We start from the raw sequence: 16,894 nt of genomic DNA on the forward strand, positions 1-16,894 counted from the left end.
GATCTTTATCAGTTTCTGTAAGGAACAAAAAACGGCTTAAGTGTAATATCCAAGTTTTGCTTTCATGCTGCTTTTCTCCATTCTTCCTTATAAACAGTGAGCTTAGAAATATGACTTTGTTTTATGTCATCCACTTGGAATGTTTAGGATATAGGAACTTTCTCTGGCATTTTCCCTCATTTTTCTGTCAAATGGTTTTCTCATCAAGGGGTTTGTTGTTTTTTTATCAAGCAGTCTATTCCGAAGTGAATGCATTGCTTTTAAGCTATAAAGCAATTAATAGAATTGATATCTGTCAGAACTATGCCACCCCAGCAAGCAGTTGAGATAATCTTTTAAATTTTGGCTTCTCTTTTGTGTACAGAAAGTGTGATGCCTTCTCAGTTCACAGGGAAACAAGACAGGTTCTTGGAAACGGTGCAGTGCTTTTGCATGACACCCCCAGACTGTGAAATAAGCAGTTTAACAAAATCTGCCCTCCTGCATCAGCTTCTCAGCGATATTACAACACTGTATATCCATAGATTCTTTTAGAAGAGGAGAGAGAAAGTTAGGCATTGAGATAGTACAAGCATCTATCAGTCACTAGCGGTATATAATGAAGAGCTGGGACTGTATAGATGAGAAAAGAGTAGAAGGGAGACTATATAACCCTATAAATGTACAATAGATTTTGAAAGAAGCAATACTCACGAATAAGCCTTTCACGGGGATGCTTCTTCAAGATTCACAACTGCGGACCTTTTAAAATGTCTGCATATTGTCACAAACCTATCAAACCATTGGCAGGCAGACATTCAGTAGGTGGTGAATCATTAACTTGTTTTAGTTACTTTCGGATGTTTCTACATCAACTACCGTATTTTTTGCTCTATAACACGCACATAGTTTTTAGAGGAGGAAAATCCATAGGCATGCCACCCGTAGGCATTTCCTCCATAACACGCACAGACATTTCCCCTTACTTTCTAGGAGGAAAAAAGTGAGTGTTGTGGTGCGAAAAATACGGTATCTCTGATCCTGTCTGTATTTCCAGAGAGGAGAGGAGTTCCAAGACGGGTGTGTTCCTACAAACCTCTGTGGTCTGGAATACCCTGCAAATATCATTCAGCTTCTCAAAAGGGCCCACGCCTACTTGAATTGTGTCACTTTGTCACAAGTGATTCTATTACACCTGCTTTTTGTTTTCCATAGACTTCCGCTTGTCTTCACCCATGGAACCTCTAGATATGATTTCCTCTATTATTATTATTATTATTATTATTATTATTATTATTATTATTTATGACACAGTATCTTTATTGTTATTGTCCCATACAGAACAATGAAATTGAAAAATCTACATAAGGCATTCAAAAACCCCTTAAAATTCTGAAACCCAATTTTAAGATACAATAGACTCCTATAGAGACTCCATATACTGTGTTTAAAACCAGAATTGTATTTGGGTAGAAACTGTTTCTCAGGCGGCTAGTCCTAGTCTTTATAACCCTGTACCTTCTTCCAGAAGGCAGAAGCTGAAAGAGATCATTTCCGGGGTGCGCACTATCCTGCGCTATCTCTGCAGCTTTCTTATGGCACCTGGCAGCATAGATTTGATCCAAGGTGGGAAGAGTGCACCCAATTATTCTCTCCGCAGTCTTTACAACCCTGGACAGCATTGTTTTTTCCCTGGCCGTGCAGCTCCCAAACCACCTAAGTTAATACACTCCCCACACAATACAATGGTAAAATGCTATCAACAGGTCCTCTGAGAGATTGTTTTTCCAGAGAATTCTCAGAAAATATAACCTCTGCTGTGCTCTCTTCATCAGTTCTTTGCTGTTTTCTCCCCAGGTTAGGTCATCTCTCAACTCCATTCCCATTTTATTATTTATTGAATTTCTATACAGCCCTATAGGGACGCGGGTGGCACTGTGGATTAAACCACAGAGCCTAGGACTTGCCGATCAGAAGGTTGGCGGTTCGAATCCCCGCGACGGGGTGAGCTCCTGTTGCTCGGTCCCTGCTACTGCCAACGTAGCAGTTCAAAAGCACGTCAAAGTGCAAGTAGATAAATAGGCAGGAAGGTAAACGGTGTTTCCGTGCGCTGCTCTGGTTTGCCAGAAGCGGCTTAGTCATGCTGGCCACATGACCCGGAAGCTGTACGCCGGCTCCCTCGGCCAGTAAAGCGAGATGAGCGCCGCAACCCCAGAGTCGGCCACGACTGGACCTAATAGTCAGGGGTCCCTTCACCTTTACCTTTATACAGCCCTATACACGTAGGGCGGTATATAAATTTTGAGCGTTTGCCTAAGCTGGTGTTAAGAGAGCTGATGAGGCGGGGGGGTGCGTTTCAAGCCGTTTGTGAGATAATGGCCTCCTGGTTGTGTAGCAACAGTTAGCATATCTTGCCATTGTTGTGACTGCGTCACAATGCTGTGCGACGTTGCTAAGCAGCATACTCCGTCTCAATCAGAGGGAAAGGAACCTTGCTGCTTTTCCTTGCCATCCAACAGGAGAGTTTTGGCAGCAGCCTTTATCAGCTACAGACACTGCGGTTAAGCTCTCAGTTATCCAGGTGTCAAGGTGGGATGAAGGAGAAAATGTAGATGTGGCGTGTTCTCAGGTGATTTAGTTGTTTGGGCAAGCTAGAATGTGAAGCAGGCTGTGGCTCTACAGCGCTGGCTAAGGGCAGACCATGGCTATGCCAGCCATCCTGTAGCCTTATGAGGCTTTGCCCTCGGGTGGGAAAAATATTGCGCCTGGGAAAGGGAAGTGGGAGTCAACAGACAACTCAAGGAATAGTTTCGGAAAAAAGGCTTTTTATTTCTACCATCCATGAACTGGTAGAAGGAGCAAGTGTGATAAGTCACAAAAAGCATGCACGAGTTCACAATCATGTGCACAAGCATATATACCCCTTTCCAGTTCCCTCCTCCTTTCTCCTCCCTCAGGAGTCCTGCCCCATGTTGAGGTTCCTGAGCATGTACAGAAAGCTGTCTTGGGGCTATTGTGGACTCTTGGCGCCCTTCCCAGGAAAGGGGTTTCAGAGTGTTCAGATACGTTTCAATCTCTTGTTCTGGCATGGTTCCCGGACAGAAAGCAAGTTGCAATGTGGTTCTTTAGCAAGGCCAGAAGGCATGAGAAAGGCCTAAGAAACAATGGACTGTTCTCTACCTTTGTTACAGCAGAGCGGAATGTTTCTGATGATTGTGAACTCATGCATGCTTTTTGTGACTTATCACACTTGCTCCTTCTACCAGATCATGGATGGTAGAAATAAAAAGCCTTTCCTCCGAAACTATTCCTTGAGTGTCTGTTGACTCCCACTTCCCTTTCCCAGGCGCAATATTTTTCCCACCCGAGGGCAAAGCCTCATAAGGCTACAATCCCTTTTGGAGTGCAGCTGTGCAGGGAGTAAGGAGGCAAAACTGGTGCTGTGTTGAAAAGGAAGATTTGTTTGTTTGTTTGTTTGTTTGTTCATTCATTCATTCATTTATTTATTCATTTATTTATTTATTTATTTATTTATTTATTTATTTATTTATTTATTTATTTATTATACTCCACCCATCTGGCTGGGCTTCCCCAGCCACTCTGGGCAGCTCCCAACCAAATATTAAAAACACAATACAGTGGTACCTTTGTTTACAACCATAATCCGTTCCAGAGGTCCGTTTGTAAACCAAAACAGGTTGTAAACCAAGGCGTGCTTTCGCCAATGGGGCCTCTCCCCCAAAAAAATTGTTCATAATAATAAAAAAATGGGTTGTAATCCAAAAAAAGGTTGCGAACCAGGACACGCACTTCTGGGTTTGACCTGTTTGTAATCCAAAACGTATGGAAAGCAAGGTACCACTGTACAGCATTAAACATTAAAAACTTCCCTAAACAGGTCTGCCTTCAGATGTCTTTTAAAAGTAAGATTGTTGCTTATTGCCTTGACATCTGATGAGAGGACGTTCCACAGGACAGGCGCCACTACCAAGAAGGCCCTCTGCCTAGTTTGGATGCCTGAGTTTGGGTCCTATAAACTTTAGAATTCAAGTTCCTCTCAGAAACATTTTGTCTTACAGTTCTTTCCAAGTCATTCCAGTTGTTTTCTTCCATGCTGTCTAACCTTATTTCGTGTAGCTTTGTTCATTCCTATGATGCTTGAGGTCATTTTCTTTGGAACTTTTCTTGACTTTTAGAAACAGTCCTTACTGTAGCAAGCCCCGTTCCCACTTCTCATAGCTGCCACAAATCAGTGTTCCTGAAGTTGGAAGCCATCCAGGCTCCTAAATGGCACAGACTCCAAAAAGAGGAGAAATCGTTATTTAAGAGAAATTGGCATAAATAAGCTTTGGGCATTTCCACTGAGGGTTACGTTACAGTTTGGATTCCACGTGACCCTCAAAACTCTGAAGAAGTTAAACAACAGAGGCTTAGGTGTTTCACCTGCATACCTTTTCCTATGTGAACTTCGGTGAGAATAAAAATTAATTATATCCAGGCAGCGAGGGAATTCCCAAGCCACAAAAGTGGTACATAAGCAGAACATTCAGAAACAAAATTATGACTCAAGACACAGAAATGTTGCAGGCCCAAATGTGGACAGTTCCAACAAGAAATAAAAGTGGGAGGCACCCAAAGTAACTGGTATGGCTGCATAAGGAGCTTGCAGATGAGCCGAGAGTTAAGAACTGCAAGGATAAGAAAGAAAAGAAAGGGGAGATCAAAAAGAAGGAGTATATATGAGTTGCAGGGTGAATGTCAGGCAGACTAAAGCTCAGAAAGAGCTCAGGCTTGCAAGAGAGGTTAAAAATAATAACAAAAGGTTTCATTGGCTGTGTTTGAAGCAAGAGGAGGGACAAGCTCATGGTAGGTTGTCCATGTGGAGAAGACGGAGAAATGCTATAGGGGGTCATAGAAAAGGCAGAACTGCTCAACGCCTACTTTGCCCAAAGTGGAAAGGAAAGTGATGCCCAACCAGGTGATAACAGAGTAAATGTTTATTTAGGGAAGTTTTAAATATTTAATGCTGGATTGTTTTTAACACTTGATTGGAAGCCGACCAGAGTGGCTGGGGAAACTCAGCCAGATGGGCGGGGTATAAATAAATTATTATTATTATTATTATTATTATTATTATTATTATTATTATTATTTAAATAAATGGGTGCTGCAGCCCCAAATAGGAAAAGAGATGGCAAGAGAACATCTAAAGGTAAAGGACCCCTGACAGTTAAGTCCAGTCACGAACGACTCTGGGGTTGCGGCGCTCATCTTGCTTTACTGGCAGAGGGAGCTGACGTTTGTCCGCAGACAGTTTTCCTGGGTCATGTGGCCAGCATGACTAAGCCACTTCTGGCAAAACCAGAGCAGCGCATGGAAACACCGTTTACCTTACCGCCAGAGCGGTACCTTTTTATCTACTTGCACTTTGACGTGCTTTCGAACTGCTAGGTTGGCAGGAGCAGGGACCAAGCAACGGGAGCTCACCCCGTCGCGGGGATTCGAACCACCGACCTTCTGATCGCCAAGCCCAAGAGGCTCAGTGGTTTAGACCAAGAGAACATCTAGCTACTTTAATTAAATTCAGATCTCCAGGGCCCAATGAGCTGCACCTAAGGGTACTTAGGAGCATGCAGATGTAATCTCAGAGCCTCTGTCTATAATCTCTGAAGATTCTTGGAGAACAGGTGAGGTCCCTGCACACTGGAGGTGGGCAAATGTTGTCCCCGTCTTCAAAAAAAGGCAGGGTCGTGGTGGGGAAAACCCTGTATGTTCATTTATTTTAAAGTATTTACAGACTGCGGAAGCAGAAAACTCCTAAGTAGCGTGCGTAATAAAATTATTGCTAAAGCAGTTAGAATCCACAAAACCTTTTTTTAAAAAAAAATAAGTACCCATCAATTGAATAAACTCTGCTTATACTCTGTTCACTTTATATTCTAAGTATACAAGTATCTTGCAAGCACAAAAGTGTTGCATCCAAACCAAAGGAAGTCCTTAGGCAGAGCTTCCAATTGTGTAGTCCTTTTTAAGACTCTGAATCCCTGAGTCTTATTCCCACTGTCTCACCAACATCCCTGCCCCTGAAGAAAAAGACACACGGAAACATTTGGGCCATATTACATTGCTAAATCAATTATCTGTGAATCATTCCAAGGCTGCTTCTTTTGACTTTTAGCATTGCTTGATTCTTCCTTCCTTCCTTCCTTCCTTTTTCTTTCTTTCTTTCTTTCTTTCTTTCTTGTTTCCTGCGTGTACATTCTGATCCACATCACCTTTTTGTATATTCTCCGAGTTCTTGGCAAAATATGCTCGGTTTGGAAAATAATATTATTCCGTCCCATCATTTGTTCACAAAAGATCCCTGAAACTGCTTTTTTTCCCCAAGTAGAAAAACGGCTTGGGGTGGGATATGTGATTCTGAGCAGAAAAAATGGCGTCAAAGCAGTTGGTTTACCCTCCTCCTGCCAGTATTTCCCAGTACTTGTTGCAGTATACAAGTCTGCTTGTCAGGGTTTTTTCAATAAAAAATATTTTTAAAAAACCCAGAGATTACTGATATGGTTCCCAAATCTCCAGCGTGGCTCTGAGTCACAGCACAAAGCACAGGCTTCACAATTAGATGCTCCTTAAAAAACATCTATGCCAATGGTTTGACCCAGATTTTTGTCCTGAAGCACATATACAATTGAGCGAATATGTCCTCATTTTCTAAATGAGTCAGGATCTTGAAAGGACTTCATATTTTCACAGTATTTACTATTCCTACTGAGGCCAAGGAATGAATTGTACTTTAAAGTTAGGTAGGAAAAATCCCATCACCAGACTGGCAAGTAAAGGAGACTTTTTAAAAAAAGAAAGAAGCCAAATACCTTATATTACTCATTGTGCTTTTGGGAGGCCATAATTTGGGCCATGAATGATAGACACTTAACCAGAGCAAGAGTCACTTCCTTTATCATGTGGTTTGATATTAACTTTCTGAGAAAAAAATGAAGTTGCAGGAATTGGGGGGAAAGGTGTTGCGGTGGGGTCTATCAAGACATCCCACTGTTGCTGGGCCGGTGAAGGTAGTTGGCCACTGCTGTGATTAGGCTCCTCTTGTCGTTGGGGAGAAGTTGATCTTGCCATTTTGTGATTGACTGCCAGAACTCTTAAATTCCCTGTGCGCAGCATTGAGCTTCCTCTTTTCGCTGTGCGCATCGGATCACCCGCCTACCCTCCCTATATTTAGGGTTGTTCGCTTGACCTTGCTATGCCTGTCATGGGGTCGTCTGCTCTTGGGGCAGGGGCCCGGTAGGAATTTTGTACATCTGGCTGATTGGCTGGGGCCATTTGGTTTTTGCCTACTGCGTAGCAAAGCATCACAACTTGTAAGGTTGTGGTTAGGCATTGGTTTTATGAATTGATTGGTGGAGGGGTATGGATTGGCTGTTCCTGCCCCTCCAATGCTGCTGCTTCAAGGGTATTCCATTAAAGGAATCCAGGGGCTCCCCATGCTTTTGTCCGAACCCCTGTCAAGGGGCTAGGGCCATGCAAGAGCCCCTGGGAGCATTTGGGGAGAGGTGAGGGTCTGGTACCCAGCTCCATCTTTCTCCCCAAAATGTTTTCCCTTTCTGACTTTCGCGGGCATGCAAATGTCAGTCTGTCCCTGTCAGACAGTCGCAACCAATGCCTAAGCAATCACTCACATTTTTTGTATTTAATAAAGTTGTGGCCAAAATTATGCCAAAACCTTAAACAAAATTCTGTGTGAGTTGTGTTTTGTTGGGGTGGCTTTGGGGCCTCGACACGCAAGTATTTTGTTTGTTTGTTTGTTTGTTTGTTTAATTTATATACCACCCTTCATCTGTAGATCTCAGGGCGGTTCACAGCATAAAAATACAAGATAGAAAACACAAAATATATAATAAAAGCAATTTATAGCTAGCCCTAGTCACATTTCTGCAGCCTGTAATATATTTATCCAGTGTTCAATCTGGCCAGCCTAAATGCAAGGAATAAGTGGGGCTCTACCTTCTTGGTGGCCCTTCTTGCCACTTACTCTATGGTGGGGCCGTGGGGGGTTGGGGCTCTGTAGCTGCCCATTGCTTTCAACTTTACACCTCACAGCCCCAAACTCACTGCCCTAGAAAGCAGCAGAGACCGTTGCATTGACAGGGCAAGTCTGTGTCAGCTGGTTCCTTTTCTACAGAAAGAGAAATAACGTATTTTTCGCTCCATAGGACGCCCTTTTTTTCCTCCTATAAAGTAAGGGGAAATGTGAGTTCGTGCTATGGAGTGAATGGCGCTGCGCAGAGAGGTAGAGTTGCGCAGCGCCCCTTCTGTTCCTCCTCCCGGTTTGCTGAAGGGGCTCTTCGCAGCTCTCCCTATCTGTGCAGCGCCTCTCCTGTGAAGGAGAGGCGCTGCGCAGAGAGGGAGAACTGTGCAGCGCCCCTTCAGCAACGCGCACCTGCCCTGGCTTCTGCCTTAGCCCTGCGCATCCTCTTCCGGGCAGGGGGAGCCTTCATCCCGCTGCCCTGAAGAGGCTTGGCGCGTTTATCCCAGAAGCCAGAACAGCCACATGGTATCCCAGAAGCCGGATCCCTCTTGCTGTTCTGGCTTCTGGGATTCAAAATATATTTTTTTTCTTGTTTTCCTGTCCCCCAAACTGGGTGCGTCCTATCATCCGGTGCGTCCTATGGAGCGAAAAATACGGTGACTGGGATTTGCATGTTCTTAACTGAACCTGGCTTCCATTCCGTTGTAACGCAAACGGTAGCAGTTTGAGCGTATGTGTTTCCACTCAATGTGAGCTTTTGTGTAGTTAAATCGCACAGAGCTCCCTGTTTGTAGCAACATAAACCAAGCTGCAGGGCTCTGCCACTTAAACACCTTTTATGGTTAATGAACAGGAGAACCCTCATCTCGTTTACTTTATTAAGGAATTTATTGGCTTCCCCTACATTAAGCTTTACTAGCACGATTACACTGTGTTGACACAAGACTTTCAAAGTTCAAAAGATATCTTCCTGCACGGACGTACAATTGCACTTGTTCAAAAGGAGCTGTAAGGATTTACTTCCGTAAACAAAATCAAGGTCTATTAGGGCTCCATTGTCATCAGGCCAGGAAAGCATGAAGCGAAAAGGAGGGATGGATCAGGCAGCCATAGACTAGAGGGATTGATGGAGACCATTGTGGTCTGCTGGGATACACTTGGGTCCAGAGCTATTGGCACAAGTTAGTCTTAGAAACCAGGGCCACTCAGCCATGAGACAAGTTGAGGCAACAGCCTCAGGTGGCAGTCTCCACAGGGACAGTGTCAGATGGTGGTGGTGGTTGCTCATGAGTAACCAGGCAGGACCTGTCTTTTACAGGTATTATTGTGCCAACTATTTACAGTGCAGAACCACAAAGTTCATGTCCGTCTTAGTCACTTGCAGAATCCGGGAGTGGCCCCTTCCGGTTTCTCCCCCAACACAAGAACTTCGGCACCCCAGGGCTCCTCCTCCCCTCCTTATGTTTCACCCCTCTGCGCAGGCTGGGCGACGGAAGGGGCGTGTGTCCCTCCTGGCCAGCCTGGCTAGGTGAGGCGCTGGGGCTCTCAGCAGCATCCTCTAGCCCTTTCCTCGCTTGACTGGCCCCTCCCCTCTCTTCTCCACTGGAGGTGTGGCTTTTCCCATCGCTGGAAGAAGAACTGCTCCTCAGGAGCTTCGGAGGCTCTCTGTATCCCAATGGCCCCCCTGCCTCCCTCCCCTGTTCCGATGGCAGCCCCCTGACAGACAGCAAATCGGCCACTAAGGAATGCATCTCCTCCTGCCGCAGTGGTGGCAGCAACAGCTTCAGCATGCTCCTTGGAGGCTGGATCTGCCATCTCCTCAGCAGCCCCCTGCCCATGCCGCCTTGGCAGCCGATTCTTGGCAAATAGGAGGTGCAGCTGGTCTCCTCCCACCTTTGTTCTCAATGCAGATATTTATCCCTCCCCTTGTTCTGATGTGGATCTTCACCATAGAAGCCAACTCCCAATTTCAACCCCCCCCCCAAATCGATGGGCATTGCCATTAAATTGGGGTGTGCATGCCCACGTCTTGTGATCAGTTATGTGGGGTGGGGCTTACCTGCCTCCTCACACACAATATTTTATTCAAGTTGGCACCCCTGATCTCCGCTCACCCCTTTTCTCCTGCCTGGGGGTAGGGGGCACCATTTTGTGGTTTGCCTCAGGTGCCAAAATGTCTAGGACCGGCCTTGTTAGGAGCACAGCACAACTGACCCAAAGGTGTTTTCAGATTGGCACCCCAGGTATTCTTGGCCAAAAAGCAAGCAAGGCTCGAAGCCTTCAGGAAATGGTCGGATGGAAAATGAGAAATTTGTCCAGTTCTCCAGGTGAGGGAAGAAACAGGGAAGCCAGTCAGGTGGTCAAAACAGGAAGAGCCAGACCAAAGGGGGGGGGGGACACAAGAAACAGCCGCCCAACTGCACTCACATCCGTGCAAAACCTGCCTGGATTTCCCAGGTGACTTGCTCAGCAACCAGCCAGACTTCCAACTGGCCACAAACAACAACTAGGACTGAGGCACTGGAACAAACAGGGCCAGAAAAGTTCAGCCCAGGGGTCCGATTCTTACAGTTTAGTAGCAGCTTCTTGGCTACTGACGTTGGTAGGCAGGTTGCAGCCACAAGCAGTTAGCAAAACAGGGTGTCATTGAGCCCTATTGAGCTATCATATATGATTCGTAGACTGTTTTGTGTCTTGGGTCATATAGTGTGGACTAGATTTTGTAGGATTTGTATGTGACGGAAAACAAGGTGCTTCCTCGGTTAAATTATTAACTAAGAATTTGTTAGTGTGTACATATACAGTAGAACCTTGACTTACCACCGCCCCTACCCGCGAACAGTTCGACTCAAGTAAATACCGGGTTTCGACTCAAGTAAATACCGGCCATCTGCGCAGCGACCCGGATCAACGACCCGGATCAACTCACGAACGGACCTCCGGAACAGATTCCTTACCTGACTAGAGGCTCCGCTGTACATTAATATATTAGTATATTAGTAGAAGAAGAAGAAGAGTTTGGATTTTATATCCCGCCTTTCACTCCCTTTAAGGAGTCTCAAAGTGGCTAACATTCTCCTTTCCCTTCCTCCCCCACAACAAACACTCTGTGAGGTGAGTGGGGCTGAGAGACTTCAAAGAAGTGTGACTGGCCCAAGGTCACCCAGCAGCTGCATGTGGAGGAGCGGGGAAGCGAACCCGGTTCCCCAGATTACGAGACTACCGCTCTTAACCACTACACCACACTGGCTGTAGTATATAGTGATGATGATGTGTGTGTGTGTGTGTGTAGAAATATACATAAATCTAATCATTTTTCCCCTTCTTGTTAGGTTGACTTTGAACAACTTCGGGACAACTTATGTCAAATGGAGAAACGGTGCAAAGCATCATGGGATCACCTGAAGGCCATAGCAAAGCATGAAATGAAGCCAACTCTAAAGCAAAAAATGTCTGAGTTCCTTAAAGACTGTGCAGAAAGAATAATAATTTTAAAAATTGTCCACAGAAGAATAATTAACAGGTAGAGTACCAGGGAATAATATGGATGATGTACCATTGAGATGTCTCATAAAAAATGATGATATTCTAAGTTGTCTGGGCAAATCTGCTGAGTACTAGCGAGTTTTTAGCAAAGCTGGAGTGAAGTCATCACAGAGAGAGGCTCATAATTGAGCCTGAGAGAGTCAGCTTGATTTACCCCTGCTTTGTGCCTAAGAAGATCCTGTTGCATTCCCAATGACAATTTCAGAAGTGCAGCAGAATCTACTTCCTCTTGACCCCCAATGAGCCTCCAAACTCCTCCAATGAGCTCGACCCACTAGTATAAACAATAAATAAAACATCAAATAGTACAAAATCAAATTGAACAATTTCCACATAAATCATAAGAATATCTAAAATAGAGATACAAAAATTGTATCAACAGGAGCTACCAAAAATCCCCAACCGAAACCCAACATGGTACTCCAGTCCAAGAGTCTGTTCAACAGCCACAGCTTTTGTAGCTGGAGTCAGTCCTGGCCCCTCCTTCCCAAACCAGGTGGGGAAAAGGCCTGCACGGCAGGGAGCAGGTCTTCCAGGACTCACGGCCTAGATAGTCTCTGGCCTCTTCAGCAACTTCAGCTTTTGTAGCTGGAATCAGTCACAGCCCACCCTCCCAGACCTGGTGGGGAAAGGGTCTGCAAGGAAGGCTGGGAGCAGGTCTTGCAAGAGTTACAGCCAGGATAAATTCATAATTCAAAAGCAGATTATCCACTGCATGCTCCTCTGACCTGCTCTGTCCTATAAACAAAGGCATTTCACTTAGATCATGCCATATTCCCTAAAACACCACCGCTTGCAATAATCCCTGGAGGGCTGAGGGGCTTTTTCTTACTTATTGGACGAAAGCTACAGATCACTCAATTCTGTTTTTCTAGGTTCCACTCCTTCTTGTTATTTATGGGATACCCGCCTTACGCAATCCGCGAAGTCAACATCAATAAGTTCTGCAAAATTATTAGTGAGTTTGCCCTGGAGTATCGCACCACGAGGGAGCGCGTTTTGCAACAGAAGCAGAAACGGGCCAACCACAGAGAAAGAAACAAAACCAGAGGGAAAATGATCACGGATGTAAGTGGCGAAGTAAAATCTCATTCAGCGAAAGTACGTAGAGTTTTGTTGCCGGCAAATGACATACTATGGATCCATTATCCAAACTGCTCGCTCTCTCTCATTTCTTCTTCTTCAAGGAACTCTTCTATGAAAGTAGAAGGTTGTGCTGCATAACTCATCCTCCCCAAGCAGCAAAACCTAAAGGAGCTCCTTTAGCCTACTCCTCTTCCAGAATTAGGGTACCATGATCATACATGGACCCACTTAATCAGTACCCAGGCATATGTCATCTCATGGCTGCATCCAGCAGTAAGATCAGCCATGAGCCACAGGATCACACGCCCTCTTACCGGCAGCCCCTGACTTCAGGGGCATACGAGGGGGGGAGGGGGGACGCCCTGGGCACTGCCCTGGGGGTGTGTGACAAGATGGCCCACTGCCTCCCCCCAGCTGTAGAGCGGTGGAGGGCGCACATGCAGTCAGTGTGGGCGCCGCTCGCGCCGCGTCCGTACGGGCTGCCACTCACGCACGGCGTCCATATGGGCGTCTGTACGGGCTGCCACTCACACACAGCGACTGTATGGGCTGCCGCACATGTGCAGTATGTACGGACGCCACGCATGCATCATCGGGCGGTTCTCCCCGCCCCTCAGTGTCCTGCCTCGGGTGATGGAGAGGGTTCCTCTGGCACTGCCCACAAATGCTGCTTCTTAGCCATGTTTAGACTGATACCAGTGACATTAACTACTGTTATTGTTGGTGCTGATGTAACTGGCACAAGCCAGCAAGGAAAGTGGAGCAGGAAAGGGAAGGGGAGGTGCTGGCAAGGCAGGAATCACATCGACTCGCAGACGCTCCCAGTTTCTTAACAACAAATACAGTGGTACCTTGGGTTACATACACTTCAGGTTACAGATGCTTCAGGTTACAGACTCCACTAACCCAGAAATAGTACCTCGGGTTAAGAAGGATGAGAACATAAATTGTGCTCCGGCGGCACGGCAGCAGCGGGAGGCCCCATTATCTAAAGTGCTGCTTCAGGTTAGGAACAGTTTCAGGTTAAGAACAGACCTCCAGAATGAAATAAGTTCTTAACCTGAGGTACCACTGTATCAGGCTGTATCAGGAATAGGAAGGTATTCACACGTACGGTGGCACTTCTGTGGTGGAGAACAGAAAGTGTCCACCTACACATGGACTGGATTATGGTGCCAGGCAACGGCCATTCAATCTTATATATTCTCTTTCAGTGGAATTCTATTTCCCAAGAACCTAAGTCAGCCAGAGCTGCACTTCCTCAAACTTGACAACACTAACCTCTCTCCTTCAATGTCATAAAACACTAGCTAACCACTCGTTAAAGGGTGGTTTCTGATGACTACTTATTATGTCATCTGATAGGAAGTGCCTACGGAGGGTGGTAAATACAGCATAAGGTATTATGGGCTGTCCCATGAATCCGCTGAATGTTGCCTCAGGAGAGTGGGGAAAATTCTCAGGGATGATTCACACCCTGGCCGGCACTTTCTTGATCTCCTGCCCTCAGGCAGAAGATATAGAAGCATGATTAGTCGCACCAACAGGGTAAAGAACAGCTTCTATCCGTGGGCTGTTAGGCTGCTGAATGAAAAGATAACAACAGGGCAACTGACTTTCGGGTTTGGTGGGTGTGCGTCAGTAAATGAGGGGAATTAAGACTAAGAGAGCTGAGTGGGGGGTGGTGCTCATGTAATCTCTCTGTATACAAGTTGTACAAGTGGCAATAAAGTATTTCAATTTCAACTATATTTACTGATAACCATAAATGCTATTTAAATGTAATGGGGGGGGACTGTGCTGGCACCAACCAAACGTTAAGTAGCAGAAGTACAATATTTTGGGGAGGTTGCTTGCACTCAGTGGTACACGAGGTTCACCTCTGAATCAGAATCTGACGTAGGGTGAGGAGGCTGGAGAGACATATTTTAAATAACTGATCTCTTATTTCATTTTTATAAACACTACAATTATGATTTTCAGTTTTAATGATTTAAAATAGGTCTGTGCATTTAGCATTAAGAGTTTTAAGGTTGAAAAAACAAAAAAATTCTATGTGATGCAAGTTCTAATCGGAATTATTAATTTGAGATTGGAATAGATGTTACCTAATAAGGATTGCTAATTGGGCTGCAGGGAAAGGGATACACAGCCTACTTTTATAAAAATAAGATTACTTTTTCTCTGTCAAGTGACCTTTAAAAATCCCCTAGGACTTTTAAATCTTCTTTTAAGTTGATGCGGTTTTATTCAGTCCAAAAAAAGTTTAAAGAAGTGCCAGTACTTAATAAAAGTTTCCAGCTGTCTTCAAAATCCAACTCTGGAGTCTCCATTAGATGTGAATGTTTTGTTGCATATGGAGCTACCTCTATCTGGGCTTTGGCATGGGCAGCGCTGCTCTGATTAGCAGAGTGGCCAAAATCTCGGGCAAGCTAAGTAAAAGAATACAATAAAAAAAAAAAAAAAAAAACACCACTCCAGTATTGTGGATCCAAATGGGCATGGGTTTAAATCACTGCCTCCCTATCATTTGTAGATCTTTCCTGGCAGTGATCTCTCAGACACTGGAAATTTGACTCATATTGAATAACTTTCAAACTGTATTATTACACAAGGATTGTTTTCTTTTAAATCTGGCACCCCATTAAGAAAGTGGACATTCCTCCCCCCCCCCCAAAAAATAATATTATATACTTTTGGCAAAGCATAGCACTGCACATATTTTAAGTGCAAGGCAGGGGTCAGTGGACAGTCTGTTGCGTGACCCAGGCGGCGACAGCCCCAGCCCCCGGGGATCATAAGGAAGGAATAAAGACTCTGACAACGTTATATGGAATTAAAATTAGGCCACAACTTTATTACACTTCCAAAAGTAGGAAGACCTTGGCTTAGGCCTTGGGCGTGTACCCCTCCCAGCCCCCCAATCGAGGGAAACTGGGGCTCATCAGGGTAAATGAGATATGGGGATGCTCTGCGAGACATAAGTGTAGCAGGCAGCCCAGCCCATATCTCCGCACGCAGGGTTGTTCACTGACGACCTTTCAGTGTATGCCCAGTGGCACCCATATATATAACCCCTTTAAGAGGGGGACCCTGGAATCGCCACCGCAGGGGGGTGAGTCACCACTTAACCCCCCCCCCCCATATAGATAAGAAAAGACTAAAGGATTCCATCCAAGGCCATAACCACCCAAGTTGTGATGAATTGCTACGGGGAAGACAATAACCTGCCAATGTAGGAAAATTTCTTCCCTGTCCTTCAACAGCAACTAGTCAATAACCGCAGCAGCGCCAGCTAAACAGGAAGAAAAAGTTAACCTGCAAACAAGAAAGATTAAACAAAGGGAGGGGAGGGAGGCTGAATCTTCAGAGCCGACTGCCTGGTTATCGTCGGCTCCACCCCCTATTTATAAATGGGTCTGGCCCCACCTCCCAGCAAGAAACTTGATTACTGAAGCTGGGCATGAAGCTCCAAATAATAGCACTGAGAGGCAAGCCAGCCCCTGTTTGCCCTTAAGCTCCCTGGGAACTGTAGCACCATGTGCAATCCCGCAAAGGGCACCCACAGTGTAAAGTGTGAGTGCTCATTATCTTCAGAACCTTCTGCATTCATGAGACATGCTGATTCATAATCTCTTTCTTTATACATTTTATATATGTATTATAGATGTGTGTGTGTGTGCACATAAATATGCAAGTATGTATGTATCATATAGTGCCGTAACGGCTCCGTCAGCAGAGGATATTGGTTCATGCTTTGAACAAACGGCAATTGGCTTTTCCACGGATTGCCATTTGTTCCGATTTAGCGCTAAAGAGCGAGTTTTCCAGGGGAAAGTGGCGAGGCAAAGGCAAAACCACTCTGCCTAGTGGAAGGGTAGACAAGCCCAAGGACAGGTTTATTGAGAGGAAAGCAGAGCATGAAATCAGGCAAGGCGGAAAATGAATGGGAAGCAACTTGTTAGATCCCTTAATTACTGTTACGACAGTATTATTGGCTAGTAGAAAAGAGTCCCAGGGAAAAATATTCATTCTGTTTCAAGGAGATAGTCTTTTAGCCTTAATAAGATAAGCAAGCTGGTGGAATTATCTCATGTGTGGGATGTAAAGGTGCAGTCAACATTCGGACAGAGGCCTCCATGTTCTAACTGGTTGCTGTGACAACCAGTTTGTCGGTTGCCGGTACTTTTGAAAGATAACTGCTCAGTTTCAGTCACCTCAGGACCAACTTCCCTCTGGTAT

At 45.3% G+C, this 16,894-nt stretch overlaps 1 protein-coding gene across 14 annotated transcripts in view; it reads left to right on the plus strand.

Moving 5' to 3' along the window:
• FHOD3 (formin homology 2 domain containing 3) overlaps positions 1 to 16,894 on the plus strand; it is a 348,541-nt gene that overhangs the window by 310,530 nt on the left and 21,117 nt on the right. For 10 of the 14 annotated variants that reach the window (XM_077917617.1, XM_077917616.1, XM_077917618.1 and 7 more), the window contains 2 exons: positions 11,353 to 11,543; positions 12,442 to 12,667. In XM_077917617.1, the coding sequence (XP_077773743.1) occupies positions 11,353 to 11,543; positions 12,442 to 12,667 (417 nt within the window). The remainder of the gene's footprint in view (positions 1 to 11,352; positions 11,544 to 12,441; positions 12,668 to 16,894) is intronic. The other 4 variants (XM_077917611.1, XM_077917612.1, XM_077917622.1 and 1 more) reach the window with 1 other exon arrangement.

This window comes from Podarcis muralis, chromosome 13 (assembly GCF_964188315.1).
Source record: "Podarcis muralis chromosome 13, rPodMur119.hap1.1, whole genome shotgun sequence".
Lineage (NCBI taxonomy): Eukaryota > Metazoa > Chordata > Lepidosauria > Squamata > Lacertidae > Podarcis > Podarcis muralis.